We start from the raw sequence: 21162 nt of genomic DNA, 5'->3' as shown, positions 1-21162 counted from the left end.
AAATTTCGAACCATTCATCATGCTATCAACATGCAAGTGATTGGGGAAACTAATTCGTCCTTCAAGAAACACACTATAAAGCACCTGGTTCCTACATGCGTAATTTCTATGACGACAATAAATCACACAAACGAGAGATTTTCGCGTTTATATGAGAACCTTTCATTAAGGAATAAATGCTTACGTGGTGCTTAGGGCATGTTTATGCGCAACAGACACGGGGACAAATTCAGAGGTTTTTGCCAGCTTTTGCCCAGCCAAGTCTGAACTTGTCCGCAAGCTGTTCTGCAATATGATTGGTTGCATGCGAAATGTACAAGTTTTAACCTTGTCTCTGATTGGCTACTTCGAACCGGAAAAGTATTCATATGTAAACAATTTATAGCGCGACATAGTGCGAAACAGTTAAAACACATTTCAAGACAACAAGAATCTAACGATTTTCTTTGTGATACGGGGATATTTTTACACGATGTCTGCTTCAAATGGTACTACAGTCCACCTTCGCGTTTCTGTCGAGGCGGCTCAGGGATCAAGAAAAAGCATGGAGGACTATACAGCTGTAACGTTGGATAAACGCGAAGACAGCGAGTGCTTTTTCGCGGTATTCGATGGCCATGGAGGCCATCAGGCTGCCTTTTTTGCGAGGCAAAATCTCTGGAAAACAATCCAGAAACAAAAGGATTTCTATTCCAGTGATCCTGATGAAGTTGGCAAGGCTATCAAACGGGCATTTATAGAAGTACACACGGCAATGTGGAAGGAGAGAGGTAGGCAAACGTTCTGTAAAAACGTATAAAAATAATGTACGTAAAAATAGACGTATAAATATTGTATTAGACTTGGGTTCACGAGATTTAGATCGAGGTAAAACCATAGTTAATATGAACTATGGTCCTACCGACGAAGGTTGTATGACTTGTATCATAGTGATACGATCTTTGAATGTTGTTCATTGATATCTAATTGTAAATTTTCAAATAAAGTATAGAGGTTATGCACTATGAAGACAGATGTTCTACTACTTCGATCGTATAGTCTATATATGTTTGGGCTATGCTTGGGCTATAAATCATTTAGTAGATAATCGATAAACTTAGGAAGTAGAAATGATTGTTTCGATTTGGAGATTTCAAGGAAGAATTAAATTGATCAAATTTTTGACACGTATTGCACTGTGAATTCACATTTGACATGTATTGACAAAAGCGTGCAAGGAAATGCTTCGCTGAATCAATTTTAGGTTTACATTATAAAGAGACACTTCAATTACCTTCCAATTTCTACCTTACAATGTACAGAGACAGTGGTCAACAATTTACAATCAACAATATCTTCACTGCCGATTTCGCAACAAAGTCACGGGTATTTATTTACGACGTCGATACATTTATTCATGAGAATATGAAATAAATATCGAAATTGCGCTGTGCTAAATATAATAGAGAATAAGTTGAATATTTTTGAAAAGATCTATATGCGTAGGAGCACTTTGCAGATGCTTAACCATCTTAACTCTAAGACGTTCAACCATGCGTAAAATCGGACAGAAATGAATAAATTTTTTAGCACATAAAGGAGCTTGTTGATGCGATATTTGCGATGACCTTAAATCGCTTCTCTAAGCAAAGAGCACGTTTTCCATATATACATGTTCATGCGGAATTTCAAAATCAACAGAAATATCCGGAATTAGCGGCAAAAATGCTATTAGCATGCAACGACAATACACATTTCAATCAACACTCTGAATAATAAAATGTATAATAGTTCTGAAGCCGGGGAGTCCTTATACAGCATTGGATTATGAAGGTCATGTGCTTTACACGCATCTATATTGTTGCTATGCTCATAGTGACATAGTCATATATTATTAACATTAAGTCATTATTAACATAAATATTAAGAATATTTATAAGTCGATGAATCGTTTTCATTCCATGCAGAGTCAAGTGATTTGGAGGGCGCTCTTCCGCGCGCCAAAAATGAGAAAAAGCTTAGTTAATATTTACATTGTATTTTACACATCACTGCATAAGGCTTTGCCTGGCTGGAGTGGCTGCCTGCCCTACATAGTCACACACTGTCTTTGTGACATTCACAGCCAGTCACCACCAAGTGTCAAGTAAAACTGTCTAGTGTTTAGTTTCACCAGAGGAAAAAAAGTAAAAAAGATCCGTTTCTCTTTGGACAGATTCATGGCCCAAGACGAAGTATGGCACCCCAAGTACAGCTGGAACTACGGCGTCTGTGGTGATCATGCGAGGTCGCCACATGTATGTCGCCAACGTGGGGGACTCCAGGGTGGTTCTTGCCCATGAAGATGGAGAGGGTCTTAAGGCTGTGCCGTTGACAGTCGACCACAAACCAGAAGACCCCCTAGAGGTCCAGCGAATCAAATCGCTAGGGGGGCAGATCGGCCGGAGCAACGGTATCTTTCGTGTTGCGTGGAACAGGGTTAGCCGTATTGGAAAACATAGAGGACCAGTTCTGCGCAGCACAAAAATGGAGAGTGTCCCATTCCTAGCCATTGCACGCTCGCTTGGTAAGATTACTTGAGGACATTATATTATTTAATCCATTATGCTTTGTTACATACTTTAATTTATTTGATTTCATTATTTTTATATTTCATAATTTATTATTTTAGACACATTCGTGTGTTAATGTAATTACAATATTTTAAACTTTTGAAATGCATGCAATTTAAGGCAGGCTGATTCATAAAATCAAGTTTAAAACCAATTAGGTTAAATAAAGAAAAGAAAGAATATATTCTTGGTTATTTTTTAAGGTGATCTGTGGAGCTTCAATCCCCTTGTCGGAGACTTCCTTGTCTCACCCATACCCGATGTCCACTACAGGCTTATTGATCCCCGGAAAGATAAGTTTGTTGTGCTGGCATCGGACGGACTATGGAATGCCATGAGAAACAAGGAAGTTGTGCATTTTGTAGACAACATTGAAAAGAATGTCTTCGATATGGACTGGCGAGATGACGTCACCCACAGGTGGGCTGAATTTTTCTTTCTGTCAAGTACATGACAACATCCACAGGAAAAAAGGCTTGTGGTGTTAGTTTGAATGTAATTGCACTACATCCAAACTATTTATTTACAAAAATGGCAGAAAGGAAGAGAGGGCCACATCAACATTAAAAAACAGCTGCGACTTATCTTTTTCGACATTTCATTTCATGATGTGTTGAGATTTGTGGCGAAAACAAAGGCAGGAAGGTCAACCATATTTCACTCCATCCAATTCAAACCCAAAAGCCTAGAACGGAAAATATTTTGAGAATTAAAAAAAATCATTCATGCACAGACAACCAACTAGGATAATAAATCAGATTTCACGAGGTTTCTTAGTCAAAAGTTGGTTCTCAAACAGGGACATTCGAAAACATTTTCATCGTATATTATAAGATGTACAGGAAGACAAATTTTAATGACAAAGAACCGCCACGTGCTATAGCGCTCTTATTTATTTGTTTAACCTGTTGCAATCTATTTAATCGTCGCAAATAAAGGGAGTTAAGTCGTTAGGTCGCGAGGTTAAGTCAGATTTGATTTCACATGAGATACACTAGATCAGTTTCTGCTTTTTTAAGTCCAAACCTGCGACTTTTGCCCAATAAATATAATTCCATTATTCAACACACATTCGGCCTGGTTGAAACAGCAGGATACATTTTTGTATCAAATTTAAAACATGTTTCATTCACACTACTAATTTGATACGTTTATTTGCAACTTACCGGGCCATCACTTCGTACTTTTCGTTGCAAAAAGTAACGGGATTCATACGGATTCTTCCATCTACAATAACTTTTTCTGTTATACAAAATATTACAATATAAATTATGGTTCTACAAGAGGGCGCTGTTGAGACAGAGCGTGGCAAAGGAGCGTGGTAACTAATCACGTGCCTAACATGATCCGCGGAGGAAGACCTGGGTAACAGTGGATCAATAAGAGATGATCCTTACTGGATCTCTAGGAAGAACAGTTTAGAACTGATAGAGCTATCCAGCATCAAAAAGGTAGTCACGTTGCCCTACTGCCATAATTCTAACCAATATGTCCTCTCATTTCCAGATTAACTTGTCGAGCGTTGGCAAAATGGCGGGAGAGAAACATTCGCGCAGACAACACAAGCGCTATCGTCGTCTTCTTCGACGAACAGGAGAAAGCAGTCGCTCCGTACCTTCCCTACTCCCCTCCGAGCGATACAGAAACTGAACTAGGCGAAGCTACGCCGAGTTTATCTCGAAGTAACTCGTCCACGGCTTCGGACACGCCCGAGGAAAGGCCGAAGTTAAAACGAGAATTCGCGTTTTACAACGGCTCGTTGTTAACAAAGAAACACAAGGACATTAAAAGAACACGTTCGTCTGCGTTAGACACCGACACGGAACGAGAATTCAAAAAAATCATTCTCAGCGATGATTAGAGAAAAATAATTTTAAAATTAGTCATAGTAATATATTGTACAATCAGGAAAACATCTTTCTAGTCAAGCTGAAACTTAATTTTAAACATGGAGAAATATATATCCATACTGTAAATAACACCTAATTAATGGAGGTTGATCATAGCAAAATTTTGCAGAGTTTCCAGTAAGGACCGATTTTTATAACAACTTTTTATGGTGGTAGTGTGATTTAGATGCCTCAAAGCATTAGAACGGTGTTTGGTAGACATCGAGAAATGTCTGGGGTCGGTTGTACGAAGGCAGGATAACGCTATCCAGCGGATAGTGATTTTTCAATCGTTCTAAAAATGCTCGAAAACTGCGATAAAATTTCATCTTTGGAACAAACAATTATTAAAGAGCGTCCTCGATTTTGGAATACTAAGATTTTATCAAAGTTATAGCAAATACCGGGCGATTTGAAATTTTTCAAAACGATTGAAAAAATCACTATCCGGTGGATAGCGCTATCCGGCTTTCATACAACCGGCCCCTGGTAGAATATTTTTTAAATGGAGTGTACTCTATAATTAATTTATTGATTTCGATGGTGATAAAAATTATGTTTAATAAATAAATGCACCATATAAAGGCAAGATACTGTTATGCAATTTCATTGAATCAAGAAAATTTCAACAATGCAATGTTACAAACGTATCGTGTTCAGAAAAAATTTTAAAACAATAAACAATTTCACCGCACAATTTTTCTTACTTTTAATAACTTCGTAACGGGGTAAATAAAGGGCAAAAATTTCCCTAAAACGGCATCCTAATTTCACATACAGAATCAATCACGTACAGCTTACAAAGGGAATCAAGTAATCATTATTTAAAAGCATGCCTACTTAGATGACGCAAAAATTCGCTTAGAAAGTCTATTTTTACGACAGCTAAAATGATCACGTCGGTTTTATTTTGAATTGCAAATATAATGATCTTAAAGCGCATACATGAAATAACCAGTAATCTTTAAGTCTGTACTAATACAATGCAACCGTCCTGATCATTTTTGCCGTATAAAAATAAAGCGCTCAACAACACAATCCTTAAATATGATAAAAAAAAAACTAAGCAACGTTCCTCACTTCGTTTGCAAACAATACGAAGCTAGTTTAAAACCTGTTCCTATTTAGTTATTACGTGCCCTATATAGAATCCGGATTCGATTAACGGATTAATACTACATGTACAAAGCCCTTAATCAAGCTTTGTATTATCCACGGATTATTTATGGTATTGCATAGAAATATATACTACCCGTTATATGCTTTATATTCACAATACGACAACTGTAATATGCCTATAATAAATTACACCGTTTCCAAAGTTTATATAAATAAATTTTATAGGAATGGTTATTATTGAAGTTTTGTTACGAGGTGTAAGGTGGGGTTAGAATATTCAGTTACACTTCAACACTATTTCATACCATGCGTTGATGATCTAATCTGTCTTCACTTTATGTTGATGCTCAACACCTGAAAAATACGGAATTTGATTAAACTAAATACGTACAATAACACATCTGGACTCTTCTTTGAGGTCCAGTGAAGAGCATCTCTTATTGATCCAGTGTTACTACAGGGGGAAACCTAAACTAAACTAACTTTATTTATACTGGATAGCTCTATCAGTTCTAAACTGTTCTTCCTAGAGGTCCAGTAAGTATCATCTCTTATTGATCCAGTGTTACTACAGGAGGAAACCTAAACTAAACTAACTTTATTTATACTGGATAGCTTTATCAGTTCTAAACTGTTCTTTCTAGAGGTCCAGTAAGAATCATCTCCTATTGATTGATTCAGTGTTACTACAGGAGGAAACCTAAACTAAACTAACTTTATTTATACTGGATAGCTCTATCAGTTCTAAACTGTTCTTCCTGGAGGTCCAGTAAGGATCATCTCTTATTGATCCAGTGTTACTACAGGAGACCTAAACTAAACTAACTTTATTTATATTGGATAGTTCTAAACTGTTCTTCCTAGAGGTTCAGTAAGGATCATCTCTTATTGATTCAGTGTTACTACAGGAGATAACAAAAATAAGAAGGAATCCTTACCAATTAATTTTCTTGATACAAACTTGAGTACTTCATCCAGCAGTATAACCGGGAAGGATATTTTTAAAACCATTATCCATTCCGTCATATTAAGAGGAGTTATGCGGAATATGGTCTGTGGGAAAAACAAAACAAAGCTAGGATCAAAATACGCTTGCGTTTTCCGTCGGATTTCCAATGATAAAGAATCTTGCGAGACAAAAACATGAATCATAATCGCGTCTACTTACATTAGTGAATTTAAAATAAAGAATTACAAAATGCATTAAAAATGACGCCAAAATCGCAGTGACCAACGATGGGTTTTGCCAGGGAGGCATTGCTAGTAAACTTTGGTTCTCGCTTAAACTGTAATAAAAGAAAAAAGGTTTAGATAATGAGGTGGTTAGTTGTGGGGTATCTCCCCTCCTTTACGGTGATCAGAATCAGTCTGCACTCAATGCGAAGCTAAGATTTTTACCATAATTCAAAGAGAATGAAATGAATTGAGAATACCTCAATGAAACAAATGCATTAAACTTTAAATCATTTTCGGGTAAAAATAGAGAACTTTACTCAGAGAATGGATTGACAGGTTGCATCATGTCACCATATAATCAAATAAATTGGATTCTGGAAAATGTGTGGTATATACGTTACCTATTTAGAGCGTTGAACATTTCAATGGTAACTAAGACAGACAAAGCCATGGTCATTGGATGGAGATCGGAAAAGATTGAGCAATTGACGCCTTTGAATGCCCCCTTATCCAAAGGACACTGCATGTGGTGAGTCTGGATGGAAAAAGAGAGAATTTAGAATTCTCTGCATCTAGCAAGCGCAGAGCACGGCAAGGAAGGTGAATATCGATCGTCTTACCAGTTGATAGTAGGTTATCTGAGGTCCACCTTCATAGTACATAAACCACCAGGCTGATGCCGCGACTGTCGCTGCCCCAACATATACTAGAGAATAATAAAAGAGGGGAGATTTTTAGGCGTGTGATACTGGTTTTGGTCGCTATTGGGGTAACCTCGCTACTGTCACTTACTGCCAATGATGAGGTATCTGAAGAAGAGCCATCTGTTGATCAAAGGTTCTTTTGACTTCCTCGGCGGTTTTTCCATAATGTCCAGATCAGGGGGGTTAAAACTAAGAGCTGTAGCGGGGGGACCATCCGTCATTAGGTTAACCCACAGCAATTGAACTGGGATGAGCGCTTCTGGCATTCCTAAGGCAGCCGTGAGGAATATACTAAAGAAGAAAAAGTTGCATAGAGTCAAGACATCAATAAATCTACGGAAAATCACTGGTCTCTAAAAAATTGCCTGGACAATAAACTAACCCTACAGAAATTCTTAGTCAAGCTACAAACTTAGTCCAACTATAGGTCCAGAGATAGAACTTACCTGACGACCTCGCCAATGTTGGATGAAATAAGATATCGTATAAATTGCTTTGTGTTATTATAGATGGCTCTTCCTTCTTCCACAGCAGCAACGATCGTAGCAAAATTATCATCGGCAAGCACCATTTCTGAACGGACACCATTTAAGGAAAAACACGCAACTTACAATTCAATCATGTTCGTACGGAATCCGAGGGCAGAAGAATCATTATCTACGGTCGCCCGTAAGGGACAGTGGGGCTTTTCTAGAAACATACATGCGGGGCAAGAGAATATGTGGTGATCAGATCAAGTCTGCACTCAGCGCAAAGGCTAACATTTCCACCGTAATTTAAAGAGAATGAAATGGATTGAGAATACCTCAGATACCAAATGCATTGAACTTTAAATTATTTATGGTAAAAATAGAGAGCTTCACTCAGAGAATGGATTGACAGGTTGCATCATGTCACCAAAGGAAAGAGGAGCGATTGTGTAACTTTTGTACAAACATCACGGAGGTGCACGCTATGGCAAGTTTTAACAACTGCCGTGTTCTCACGTCTTCAAAACAGACGATTTTTTAGCAAACCCAAATCGGATGAACTGCAGGGGAATCAATGCTGTCATGAAATAGAACAGGTGAACGTGTGAACTCGTGTCTCGAGGAGAATTTATCAAAAGGATACCGGAAGCAGTTTTGGCTACAGCCGTGCCCGATCCCATGGCAACACCGATCTCAGCTTTCTTTAGAGCTGGAGCATCATTGACACCGTCGCCTGTCATGGCAGCCACGTGACCGTCATCTTGAAGGTATTCCACAATACGACTTTTATGCGACGGCTCCACGCGTGAAAACAACCTGGACCGGAATTGGGGCAGATAAAGGCATGATTACTACAGTGTGTAGTACGGTTGACAAATTCTGCAACAACGCGCTTTAATTTTGGACAAAAATAAACCAGCCGGAAATAATAGGCTATGCATGATTTTCGCTCCATCTGAAACCAGGCAATTTACTTGTTGATGGCAGGGGTACTTATAAAAGAAAACACAATCCTATTGGTTTGAAGAGAATACGATAGGAAACACTGGTCGAGTAGCCTGCGAGTAGGTGTTAGGACAAATATACGACTGTTCGCACGCTTACAAGCAAGAAACTAAGTTACGTACCTGGCTCTTCTGCAAGCCTCCCGCTGTTCCTGTTCACTCAAATCATCAAATTCCCGTCCTGAGTATGATAAACCTAGAAAAAAGAGTATGGTTTTAAACGAAAAAGAATCACCCACCAACCAACCGCGACACCACGAATGGATGTAAACATGACTTTGTCTCCAATACCTGCCGTCTCTTCTTTCGAAGCGAACACACCGATTCTTCGACATATGGCCTCCGCAGTTCCCTTGTTATCACCAGTGATGACAATCACTTGAATTCCGGAATTCTGACATCTCTGAATGGAGTCGACGACTTCTGAACGCGGTGGATCTAACATTCCTACTACGCCGACGAAAGTCATACCATCCTAGTAAAGATGAGGTTTTCAATTACAGGACCTTTTAGAGATGGTGCGAAGATTGAGCTTTTAACAAGAATAAAGCCTGATATTTTTGGAGTTTGAGATGACTTCGAAAATCACAAATACACTGCATGGTAAGAGTTTGATTCAAACCGGTCCCTACCTCATACTGAGTCACATCACGGGTCTCTAAATTCATTTTTTCCTTGGCCATCGGTTTGTCGATCGTGGCAAGGGCCAAACACCTCAATGTGTTTTCACCTACAAGAATATCACGGGTACATTTATTGTTATTTGCACTAAATCACTCTTTCTCTGCATGGTCGTGCATATAGGATCTTGTTTTTGCAACAATGTCACATTTAAACTTCATTGTATCGAAGTCTCCTACCTGTGCCATACACGTGCACATTACTCAAGATTTCACTCTTAATTTCTTCAGTGAGAGGCACAGTTTCACGACCGATGCGCACGAATTCACATCGTTCTAAAATGCTTTCGGGAGCACCCTAGACAAGGGAAACAATTGTAGCTACTACCTTAGAGATTTGAAACACGATAACATAATACTCATAGGTAGTCTCGTTAAACAAGTGGAAAGAGGTCTTTCACTTTGAGATCGAGTGGGAGGGGGGAAAGGGACCGAAGGTAACATAACTGTGTACATACCTTAACAAACATCTTAGGTCCTGAACTAGGGAACATTTCACGGAGACCATCCTTTGGTATGCAGTAGACACTCATCGATTTACGATCACGAGAAAACTCAAATGTGAAATCCTGTGGAAAACGAGAAGACATTAATACACAGTAAGGATCTGCCTGGGAGAAGTTACTGTAAGGGATTTCTTCAGAGGAATACAAAGGTGATGAAAAGATGATTACCTTGGTGAAGTGTTTAAGAACCTCGTTGTTACAAGCATTTGCAAGCTCGTGTGGGTTTTTTCCATCAAGATTCAGTCCAAACACGTTCAACTTCTCAACCAGCACGACCAAGGCGGTCTCAGTCGCTTCGCCAACTTTTTCATAATGTTTCTTAGCCTCGTTGTAGTCGACACCAGAGTCATTACACAGCGCACAGATAATGGCCAATTCCTGAATGGCTTCGTAATCCTGAACGCGAACGGTTTTTCCATTCAAAGTTCTACAGGGGAACGAGAACACACATGAAGGAACCTTCAAAATCGGTGAATCCATGGTGGATGAACCGGGGGAGGGGAGGGAGGGGACTTACAGTTCGCCTTCTGGGGCGTATGTTGTTCCGCTGACATCAAAATGGTTGAATGTTGGTTTTTCGCCCTTCATTTCATCTAAAATAAAGAACTGAGATATAAAGAGAAAATGAGGATTTATTTTGATAAAGAAAATAGCAAAATTATCGTAAAAAGAGGGGAATGGGCAGGAGGATATTGTGTAGGAAAGGTAGTTCAAGGGCTGCTAATAGTTACATGATCCCGTCTGGTTGAGTTTAGACGAAATGTAAAATGAATATGAGGAATGTATTTGGATAAGTAAATAACATGATCCTAAGAGTGACAGACCTCACAACAACCAGGCTCACGTAAACCACAGAAACATCCTCTAAGTTTTAACCATGGTCATTGGCAGAATTCATCAATTAGAATTGTGCGCTAAGAGAGTGAAATATCTGTCGGGCTCTTACCTTGCAAACAGACATTTGATTCGTGGTCAGTGTTCCAGTTTTATCAGAGCAAATGACGGACGTACAGCCGAGTGTTTCCACCGAAGGAAGACTACGAACGATCGCATTTTTCTTTGCCATCCTTCGTGTTCCTATGGAAAATATCATTGAAAAATAACTCAAATCAGACGAGCTTGCCCCGGAGCGGAAAAAATCAAGATCTCTAATTAAAGCATGTTCGACGATGACTGAAAAGATAATCTGGACTAACCTAATGCAAGACATATTGTCACGACAGCGGGCAATCCCTCGGGTATAGCGGCCACCGCGAGAGCAACAGCAATCTTGAAATAATAAACTGCACCCTTGACCCAAGAACCGCCATGAACGGGGTCGTTGAAGTGACCAATATTGATCGCCCAGACTGCTATGCATATTACGGTGATGATCTGAAATGATGGTGGGAAGTATGATAATGTTGTGAATGGTGATGGTGACACACAGGGAGGGGACGGAGTGGGGTTGGTAGGGAAGAAGGGATTAGAGAGAAAGGGAAAAGGATGGGTTGCAAATATGGGGGGGGGGAATTGAAAGGGGTTGGATGGGGAGGGTGAAGGAATTGAAAGGTGGTGATAAAGATTGATCGGGGAGTAAGAAAGGGGTGGGAGTTGTTGTCGTATGAGGAGGGGGAAAGGAGGAAAAGGGACTTGAGGAAGGGTCGAGGGTGAGTGGAAAAGGTTGTGGGGCTCACATTTTGTCTGGTGTCAGAATAAAGACTATCACTTATGAAACAAGTGAAGGGGAATCTTAGATCATCATCCCAGACAAATAACACTCGATATTGATATAAGATTACAAAGGATACAAACCTTTGAAAGCTGTTCACCAAACTCATCCAGCTTACACTGCAGAGGAGTTTTCTCAGACTCTGTTTCAACCATCTCATCTCTGATTTTCCCTGAAGTACGATGGAGAAAAATCATCATGATTGATTGTATCACTTTTGACAATGACTTCATTGTAATCATTTAGAATAGTTCAATGATCAGTGACCAATACCTATCTGAGTATTACATCCAATACCACACACAATGCCGATGGCTCGACCACATGCAATGTTTGTTCCCTGTGAAATATTGAGATAAAACTGATGAAAAAATTTCTGGGATTTTCAAGAAATGTTCAAACTGTCAAACTTTCAAGAAACTGTCAGAGTACTGTACAGCACTACATAGTTTCCGTGGTACAGTTGGATCATTTCAGATGGTAGTGCATGAATGTAGTTTAATCATTTTATTCATTTTGCATTGGATTCATCATCATCAACGCCACAGCAGCGGAGGACGGTGAAATCTTACTTACGGAAAACAACATGTTAGTTTTATCCTGGTTCACAGCCCGTTCATCAGGAATTGCATCCGTATGCTTCAAAACGCTCACACTCTCTCCTGTGAAGGATATAAAAAGAATTGACATTGAAACACTGTTTAAAAACTTAGAGGCTTATCAACTAAAGAAATTCATTATTCCACAAAGTAATGCTCATGTCAACTAACCTGTCAAGATTGACTGATCTATTCTTAAGGTCGTTGATAATACTTTTGTAACACGTATATCGGCCGGAACTTTATCACCAACTAAAAATAGAAAAAATGTTAAACTAATTACATGGAACACTTGGCAGAAGTTCAGATGTTCTCACACTGCCCATTTAAGATGATAAGATTACAGGCAAACATTTGCAAAATATATTTGTTCGCGAGTGGAGTACGCCCACGAAAGAGTTTTTTTTACATTATTTCAGTCTGTAGGAACATCTACCAAGATATCAGAAGCAAAATAGGAAATTTTCAAAGAAAACTTGGCAGATGATTTACCTGCAACATGTACAACATCCCCGGGCACAAGATCTTTTGCTTTGATTTTCTGAACACCAACTTTGTTCTGCCTCACAACTTTGGCTATTTCTGGTTCATACTCTTTCAAGGCTTCTATGGCACTCTCTGCGTTCAGCTCCTGCAGAATATTGTTTTGTAAATTATCAGACAAATTTATGTACAACATGCTTCGACATGCTAAGTGATATGTCCCCACATGTGGTCAACAGGCCTTAATCTATACACAGATTACGATCTCACTTATAATGTATGGCCGTTAAAAACCTCAACACATGCAAAAATATCTGTTTCACTCAATTTTTTCTTTAAGAACTATTTGTGTTACTTGTCAGCTAACAGTATGCCCAGACATGTAATTAACTTAGTATTTTATGTATGTAATAACTTAGTATCTTTTGTTGGGCCATTTTACTCAGTGGAGGAGCATTGTCAAACAGAAAATTAACACAGACATAACTCTTAAGGTCATGTTTGTCATATGTTAACTCGTTATTGACAGTACTCTTCCACTGATGAGTGAATGGGTTAAGCTAATGGGTTGTAATTGCCAATCCCTGAAAGTTTTAAAGGGTCAGAAAGAGTTAATACACATTTTTTGGTCAATTCTAAACTCCTTGCTACCTTAAGAATTGAGATGGTTTTTGAGGTTGATTATTAGACTAGCACTGATGGGCAAATTGTACAAATGGTTTTTAATGGAAGGGGTGGTTCCTAGATATAATTTGTAGAATATTTTTGGTACATTTCAAAAACAAAAGTGATTTATCATAGAGCACTGTGTGACCCATGTGTTTGGACTAAATTTGCATGTTACATAATAAATAATTGAAGAGATCTTATCTGAATCTTCAAACTACAAGTTCTGTATGACAATACAATGTATATACCAACTCTTCCACTTTTTAAAACTCATCGTGAACACTGAACACATTGTAAACATCACTTTCAAAACAGCAATCAGCTGTCCGATTGTCAGAAAAATTGAGACATAATTGCTTTGGGAAACTTTGCAATTAGATGTAATTGGCATTTTGTCTGTGTTGTACATTTTGACCAATCACGACTCGTATCCCTGTTTTGATTAAGACAACGGCCAAATTCGAAGCAATGTTGAAGCTTTCGATAATTTAAATGCATAAATCATTTTGCCAATACTATGAAATCCTAATTACAGGCAACAGTATTGATCACATAGCATATGTTGCAAGAAACCTGTTTGTCCAATATCGCTCCAAAACTCACCTGCCAAACACCAATAATTGCATTCAATATAAGAATGACAAGAATTACTATCGGTTCTACAAATGCTGTGGTTCTATCCTCACTGTCTTCAAATAGAGCCAACACCTGCAACAAAGTTATGCTTCAAAAACCAACTCCATTGATTTTGACAGATAATCAAAACAGCATGAATATATATGTTATACTTTATCAAAAAAAAACTTATAAAATACTTACAAACGAAACAACAGCTGCTAAAAGCAGGATTTTTACTAGTAAATCATCAAACTGCTCTAAAACCAGTTTCCACATAGGCTTTCCTGTGCAAATCAAAAGTAAAAAATTAAAATTTAATACGTGACATCCATATATTTGAAAAATTTTTTTCAATCTGTCTAGCGTGAATGAATTAGGCATAAATTTTTCAGAATTTGTTTAAATACGAACCCTCTTCTGCTGGCATTTCTGCACGATTTTAAAGAACATAAAAAAGAAAATATTAAGTGATTAATACATAAAACTTTAGAGTTGTTTGCAAACAAACTCGTGTGTATCGACAGTTAAATTGTGTGGCAACCTTTGTCACATCAGATGGTAGTGCATGAAAGATGAAATCATTTCATTCATTTTCGGTAAGAATTCTCATCATATATGACAAGGGCTTGCTGGAGGATTAAGGAGGCATTTATCAAAGACGTTTACATACCATTTGGGCCATATTTTTCTTGACTCAACTTAACTTCGTCTAAGGTGAGCCCGATCGACTCGTCCACGCTAAAATGTTCTAGCACTTGTTCAACGCTTTTCGTGTGAGCTAAATCCATTTGAACGCAGCCAAACCGCCAAAAGGACAGTAGATGAATTCAGAGTTGGCGTCCAATGAATAAAATCCTCTTCGTGAGCCACGAAAATGGGTTGATAAAATATAAAGAAATCGACTTTTTGGATTCAAATGCCATACATCGTGGCACGATTATACAAAATTACTAAACTACACGCCGGACGCGGAATACTGTGATTGGTCAAAACACGTCACGTGATTCAGTTGAGATATTTAAATTTCCGGAGAGGGTGAAAACCAACTTTTTTACCAGGGGGGGGGGTTCGATGATAACCTGTTGTAATTATTCGGAAATATTACTGGAAAATATTTATTTCAAAAACTGTAAGCTAACTACAATAGCAATATAAAAACTGCAGTTTCAACACCAGAAAATGACTGCATTTATTTTTCCTGAACATGCTGTTTTACACAAGAAACACTATTGCATTACCACATCTCCTATACACATTGCTAGTTTTTGTGAATCTGTAAATAAAAAGAAAGTCTTTTTGAGATTTTAATGGCAGGTTAGTGTGTAAGCCTAAATTTTGAGCTCAGTCCATGGAAAGTCCAAGGAGAATCCATGTACGGGAAAGAGCTGGAATCCATGATAAAAAAATTCTAAACAAAAACAAGCGGTAAAATTAAAGAAGCATCACTGAGCAATGATTGCACCACTTTCCAATGAATTGGATATAAGGATGATGTTTCACTTTTTATTCAAACATAAATACAAAGCTTAAAAATCAACTCATTACAGTAAACACTAGTGACTAGTTCACTATCTCTTGTTCAAAAATTTTCCACCCAGTTTAGTTTCTAGGCTTATCTATATACATATTAGGTGATATTTGTAAAGACGACTGCATTTTGAAGGTTTATTCCAGCAATAAGGTCATGATGGAATGGTTACAGTTGGTGATCGACGATGATACTACATCCATGTTAACGTCGATGCTGGAATCCTCCTCTATGTCCACCTCCCCGATGACCGCCTCTGCCACGACCTCGGAAATGATCACCTCGACCCCTTGCTGCGGCTGGTGAAGACAAATGCAAAAGTTACAATTACGTTGAAACTGGGTACAAGAATATATCAGCGCTATGCCGCTGTAGGTTATAGCTAGTGCGATTAGAGCTATTTGATGAGAACAATATTATGAAAGCAAGACAGTTTATTTCTAAGTCCTTTCTGAAACTCAAAGATTACCCTAAACAAATCCTATTTATTTTGACAGCTGATGGTAGATTATATTTTGTGCACAGCAAAACACTTCAAAAATAAACTTTGGATAAAAATATACTTTGTAGGCAAGGTTTGGCAATAAGACAGCAACATTTATACGGGTATGGGTAACTTTCATACCTTGTGCCCTCAAAATGGCAGATTTTCCTCGCCCGGCAGCTGACCCTCTATCTCGCTGTTTCTTGAACATTGGAGCATTCTTTAACATATCGGGTAAAATTATAAAACGAACTTTACTTCCACGAATAAACACATTCTGTAGCTGCGATACACGTCCGTCCCGAGACGTTAACGTAATCTCTGACATTTGAATGTTCATATTGTCCTCAGCTTCGATGAGTTTGCCTCTATAAACTTCGCCTGTCAATGTTTCCAGCGTGACCGTATGTCCCTCAGCTTCGTGCAAAATCTTTATAGGAATACCAATAGACATCCTTGCTTGAATTTTTTATAAATAATGCTTATTTTTTGGAGAATACACGGCAGATTATTTAGGATTGAAAACAATATGCACACATGGAAATATTTTACTCAAAAAGGTCCAAAACGAACGTCCCGCGTACGCTTGTACAGTGTGAATGTGGGCTACAATGGGATAAGTTTGAGCACAATGACACTAACCCACATTGTTCAAAAACGTCCCACTTTATCCTTTCTGAAATAACCTCGATGAACACATATGCTCTCATTCAGAGATGTATGTATCAACATATACCTATATGTACCAATATAACCCTATTTCTACAAAATTTCCCACCACTGTTATACCGTTATATAGAGGGTCTGTATTTTTGTTCGTTTGGGGGAGGAACATAATTATGGCAACAAAAAAAATTGATTTACCACATGTTTTGCAAAAGCATGAATGGGATTGTGGCCTTGCCTGTATCCAAATGATCTTACTCAAATTGCAACAAATATCTGATGACTCAGCATTATTCAGTATTCTACCTACACTGGGTATTGGTGAAAGCATATGGACCATTGATCTGGCAAATATCTTGCGACATTTTAATATCAATTGTGTGTATTATACCATAACCTGTGGGGTGGATCCAGGCTACCGGGCTGAGTCTTTTTATAAGAGCGATTTTGATGCCGAACAAGTTCGGGTGAACACATTGTTTGCAAAGGCGGAGGAAATGGGTATAAAGGTTATAAAAAAGTAAATCAGTGAATTCTGGTTTGTTTCCTGTCAAATTCATTATAATTTAACCTGTTCTGTTAATCATTAATCAATAAGTTAATAATTAACTCGATATATTATCATCTTATGCCTAGATCCATAACGTTGGATGAAATTATTTCAAAATTGAAAAATGGATTCATTGCGATCATCCTGGTTGATTCAAACATGCTGAAATGCAACGTTTGCAACTACCCATGGAATACAAGTGATGATACATCATCAGAATACGAAGGACATTTCTTAGTACTGTGTGGTTATGACCCAAACACAGAGGTTATATTTTGCAAAAATCCTTCGTCATATGATGATGAATGTTGCATGGATATTTTATCAATCGATCAAGCAAGAAAGAGTTACGGCACAGATGAGGATGTTATATTTATAGACATGAATCAAGCAACAGCTACTTTCATATCATGAGTTTCATATTGTTAGATTATATTAAAATTGTAGGACACATAAGATCTGTCTCGATGATCCTCAAAGGTTGCTTAATTCATTGATTGTCATCTCCTTCACGAACAATATTTGGTTTATAACCAGGTTTTACAGCATTTGATATCTCTTCAGCATACATATCCAAGCGTGATGTGGCCTACGGAAAGGAGCAATGGTGTATAAAACAAACGCAAGACATCCAAGTCTCAATTCTAATTTTACCTGAAATCCCCATGTGTCTTTGACCTGACGACATAAATTGAGATCAACTTCAGTGACCAACAAACCATCAGACACTCGAGAGAGACTCTAAAAATACACATTTTCTTTGTCAAACACTTTTACAGGATGATTTCTCTATTCTTTCAAGATAAACTCACTGGAGTTCTTGAAGCATCTGGTGCTGCAACATAACTTGACCCTAAATCACAGAAAATTGTACATAACAGTATTAATAAGCAGTATTATATTCAACGTAACTGCACAATATCACAATTAACAAATACTCTTGTACCATAAAAATGTCCAAAATCATTGTGTGCTAAAAAGAAAGATTAATACACTTCGTTAGTATAGAAATGAACACACTTTTAACAAAGAAATAAATATCCATTGCCTACCAGGTTTTCCATCACCAGAAGTAAATTCATTCTCAAATATTTCCTAGGAAAATATTTGTTAAAATTATGCCATTATGCATATATAGTGTCTCAATTGCATATGACTTTGAATTAAGTTTTCCCCTTTAAGCTTGCAAATATGACTAGCTGACTACCTACTTGAGTAATTTCCCCAGACTCATGCCAGACAATATTATTCATCTTCTCATTGGTAAATGTCTTAGTTATATCAGTAATATCACTTACTGTTCCAACTCTGTTGATGCCTACAACAAAATAGTTGTTTGCAATGGCTGCACATCTTGCCTCAATTGCCCACATTGGTTCACTAAAAACATACCAAATGATGTGAGTGTGTCAATTGCAACAACTCAATGTAACATAACATATTGACAATGTACCTCAAGTCGCCAACAGTTGCAGATGGGTTAAAAACAATTTCAGCCTGATTCACTCCCAACATGTACCAATTCAATGGATGGTGACGACCATAACAGATGTTTACTGCAATTCGACCTAAGAAAGAGACATTTGTATGCATCCTTGGTTAAAAAAGTAGTTGTTGCAGCTATCACATGTAGCTGACTTTATAATTCAGGCCTTGATAACAAGGGATTATTGCTTCAACTTGCAACAGAATTGCTGGCATATGCTTACCAAATTGTGTCTCAAAAACAGGATGCCCAAGATTGCCTTCCATGTAGTAGGTTGACTAAAACAAGTATAGTATAATTATATATATTATGAGATACTTTTATTCACTTTGAGAATATGCTTCTGTACCTCATTAAAATCCCCAACTCTTGGGATGTGATTTTTTCTTGTCTTTCCAATAACATTGCCAGTGTTTGATATGACAACTAGTACGTTAGGAGAAATCCCGGTAAGAATGACTGGTCATATCATGCCAACCTCAAAATCTGGTTGATATATCATAAAAATTAAATGAAATATGTTTCTGCTAAAACCTGAAGTATTCCATAATACATCTCTATGGCTTTCTTCTCTCTCCAAAATTGAGGAAATAATCACCATGTTGTACTGCTTTGCCCACTGAAAAATCAATAAACAGCTTTTGAATGCTGGACCACCATGTTTGAGATATCTTTTTCAGGTAGTTCAGACACAAATCACTCATGACCTCACTTAAACATCATCACAACAACTTACAACCCTAAATTGTAGTCAGTAGTTTACTGTATAGAAACACTACCTAGATTAGATCATCACACAGTAGACGTATTTCCAGGTAGTTTCCACACATGCACCACTACATTACCCATGCAAATATAACTAATTACCTGTTGACAAAGTTTAGTTGTTTGGCCTTCTTCTGCTGATTGTGCAAACTCAACCCATGGATACTTTTCTCTTGTGCAAAAACAAAATGGCATATCTGAAATATTTAAACCTAGTTAGTCATACCTAATCAATCCAAAGACAATCTTTCTTTAGATTCATCATCAACTTACTCCAAGCTTCTTGAAAGCAAATGACATTAACACCACATTGACTGGCGATCTTGACGATTTCTCCCATCCGGGAATGAATTGCTTCTAACTAGAAGAGCACACAAACAGTAACCACTTTGTCTTTGCAAGGATCTCCGTTGTGACCAGCCACAGGTCAGAACAGTTGCTTACTAACCTGTTCAGCTATGGGAGCTGTTGTTGGTAAAATGATCTTGTGTTGAACGGCACCAATCCTAACGATTCTTGGTTTGCGTAATTGTTCTGGTCCTGCCTGAATTTTGTAACCAGCCAATTCCACTTTCTTATTTACTGCCTCCTCAGTAACCTCCTTTGAGAATTCCAGTTTGCTTTGAAAGAAGCAAAAATATTATTTGCAACCTTAAATATGGTTGTGAGAGGGAAACTCAGGATATGAGGGCAAAATATCTGGGAACCAAAGTGCTATGAGGGCTCTTGCACTTAAGTAATTAGCTGCAACCTTATTTTGCAACCTTATTGTAATAGAATAATGGTTTGATGCATTACAGTATTAATACATAATTGTGATATGGCATATGATTCCAGATGGTATGCTTGATAATGGTACTAAAACTATATCCCAACCACTAAAACTATAACATGTGCATGTGCACAGTGCACCTGGCTTAAATCAGTCCTAGCTAGTATGCTTTGACACCCAGGATTACGCTCTGCTACACCCGAGGTACTGCCGTACAGGCCCGTGCTGGTATTCTAATGGTACAAGAAGTAGCAAATTATTGCAACCAACCTGCAAGGTTTACCATACAATATGCGTTTCACCTCCTTTAACTCATCTTCCGGGAGATTCTTATCCAAACATTTCTCAAGACTTTCAAACTTTCCTGCCATTTCCCTCAAGTATTTAACCAGCAAAACTTCAACCAAAACCACAGTTTAATTAACAATGCTCCAGCGTCACCAGGCACTAAATTTGCGACAAATTTATCGTGAAACGAACGTTCGAATTCCCTCTGGAATTGCGACACAATTCAGGGATTTTCCCTTTTTAAGGACGATCTTCAGCTAACATCTTTTGTTCTTTTACATAATTGTACTGCAAAACTGCTCAAAAATACATCCCTGTAGGTCTCATCAATGCATTAATTGTAAAAAACAATATTTACTAAAGAAATTCTTTGATTTTCGAGCTTGTTGCTTGGTTATGGACTT

General features: G+C 37.9%; 4 protein-coding genes and 1 non-coding gene across 5 annotated transcripts; 2 read left to right on the top strand and 3 right to left on the bottom strand.

The window, feature by feature from the left end:
* Nucleotides 1–406: 406 nt before the first annotated feature.
* On the top strand, nt 407–4823 carry LOC114520603 (protein phosphatase 1D-like). The gene is made up of 4 exons (XM_028540909.1): nt 407–770; nt 2195–2545; nt 2795–3011; nt 4098–4823. Exons 1-4 carry the CDS (start codon nt 473–475, stop codon nt 4450–4452), a joined length of 1221 nt encoding a protein of 406 aa, XP_028396710.1. The 5' UTR covers nt 407–472; the 3' UTR covers nt 4453–4823.
* A 351-nt stretch (nt 4824–5174) lies between these two features.
* Nucleotides 5175–15179, bottom strand: LOC114520348 (calcium-transporting ATPase sarcoplasmic/endoplasmic reticulum type-like). Its single transcript, XM_028540597.1, has 26 exons — nt 14890–15179; nt 14631–14648; nt 14421–14503; nt 14205–14309; nt 12942–13080; nt 12621–12701; nt 12427–12512; nt 12124–12190; nt 11934–12022; nt 11336–11513; nt 11086–11216; nt 10657–10745; nt 10308–10566; nt 10092–10202; nt 9814–9931; nt 9586–9683; nt 9245–9428; nt 9077–9149; nt 8593–8765; nt 7926–8052; nt 7568–7770; nt 7396–7481; nt 7177–7310; nt 6768–6885; nt 6538–6652; nt 5175–5953 (listed from the first exon to the last, which is right to left on the bottom strand). Exons 1-26 carry the CDS (start codon nt 15005–15007, stop codon nt 5919–5921), a joined length of 3018 nt encoding a protein of 1005 aa, XP_028396398.1. The 5' UTR covers nt 15008–15179; the 3' UTR covers nt 5175–5918.
* Nucleotides 14765–14839, bottom strand: LOC114520769. Its single transcript, XR_003686723.1, has one exon. It is a non-coding gene; the product is annotated as a small nucleolar RNA Z195/SNORD33/SNORD32 family (small nucleolar RNA).
* A 1825-nt stretch (nt 15180–17004) lies between the features above and the next one.
* Nucleotides 17005–17861, top strand: LOC114520384 (protein GUCD1-like). Its single transcript, XM_028540630.1, has 2 exons — nt 17005–17417; nt 17534–17861. Exons 1-2 carry the CDS (start codon nt 17071–17073, stop codon nt 17859–17861), a joined length of 675 nt encoding a protein of 224 aa, XP_028396431.1. The 5' UTR covers nt 17005–17070.
* Nucleotides 17862–17914: 53 nt separating this feature from the next.
* LOC114520382 (beta-ureidopropionase-like) lies at nt 17915–21152 on the bottom strand. The gene is made up of 14 exons (XM_028540629.1): nt 20741–21152; nt 20147–20318; nt 19972–20059; nt 19801–19895; nt 19468–19552; nt 19283–19359; nt 19157–19211; nt 18901–19015; nt 18746–18827; nt 18500–18542; nt 18394–18420; nt 18260–18300; nt 18102–18188; nt 17915–18036 (listed from the first exon to the last, which is right to left on the bottom strand). The coding sequence occupies exons 1-14, from the start codon at nt 20839–20841 to the stop codon at nt 17938–17940; spliced, it is 1167 nt and encodes a 388-aa protein (XP_028396430.1). The 5' UTR covers nt 20842–21152; the 3' UTR covers nt 17915–17937.
* Nucleotides 21153–21162: the final 10 nt, after the last annotated feature.

Source organism: Dendronephthya gigantea, unplaced genomic scaffold (assembly GCF_004324835.1).
Source record: "Dendronephthya gigantea isolate DGI-Jeju-01 unplaced genomic scaffold, DenGig_1.0 000016F, whole genome shotgun sequence".
NCBI classification, from domain to species: domain Eukaryota; kingdom Metazoa; phylum Cnidaria; class Anthozoa; order Malacalcyonacea; family Nephtheidae; genus Dendronephthya; species Dendronephthya gigantea.
This window is presented reverse-complemented; position numbering and strand designations above follow the sequence as displayed.

What these genes read in the sequence shown, in the direction of transcription:
- LOC114520603 (XM_028540909.1), top strand. Translation starts at nt 473, where the DNA reads ATGTCTGCTTCAAATGGTACTACAGTCCACCTTCGCGTTTCTGTCGAG. An exon ending in AGCCATTGCACGCTCGCTTG is followed by an intron (nt 2,546 to 2,794) that starts GTAAGATTACTT and finishes TTATTTTTTAAG; the next exon opens with GTGATCTGTGGAGCTTCAAT. An exon ending in CGAGATGACGTCACCCACAG is followed by an intron (nt 3,012 to 4,097) that starts GTGGGCTGAATT and finishes TCTCATTTCCAG; the next exon opens with ATTAACTTGTCGAGCGTTGG.
- LOC114520348 (XM_028540597.1), bottom strand. Translation starts at nt 15,007, where the DNA reads ATGGATTTAGCTCACACGAAAAGCGTTGAACAAGTGCTAGAACATTTT. An exon ending in TGTGCACGTGTATGGCACAG is followed by an intron (nt 9,684 to 9,813) that starts GTAGGAGACTTC and finishes ATATTCTTGTAG; the next exon opens with GTGAAAACACATTGAGGTGT. An exon ending in AGATAACCTACTATCAACTG is followed by an intron (nt 7,311 to 7,395) that starts GTAAGACGATCG and finishes TTTTCCATCCAG; the next exon opens with ACTCACCACATGCAGTGTCC.
- LOC114520384 (XM_028540630.1), top strand. Translation starts at nt 17,071, where the DNA reads ATGGCAACAAAAAAAATTGATTTACCACATGTTTTGCAAAAGCATGAA. An exon ending in GGTATAAAGGTTATAAAAAA is followed by an intron (nt 17,418 to 17,533) that starts GTAAATCAGTGA and finishes TCTTATGCCTAG; the next exon opens with ATCCATAACGTTGGATGAAA.
- LOC114520382 (XM_028540629.1), bottom strand. Translation starts at nt 20,841, where the DNA reads ATGGCAGGAAAGTTTGAAAGTCTTGAGAAATGTTTGGATAAGAATCTC. An exon ending in TGTATTATGGAATACTTCAG is followed by an intron (nt 19,360 to 19,467) that starts GTTTTAGCAGAA and finishes CTAACGTACTAG; the next exon opens with TTGTCATATCAAACACTGGC. An exon ending in GCATCAACAGAGTTGGAACA is followed by an intron (nt 18,543 to 18,745) that starts GTAAGTGATATT and finishes ATATTTTCCTAG; the next exon opens with GAAATATTTGAGAATGAATT.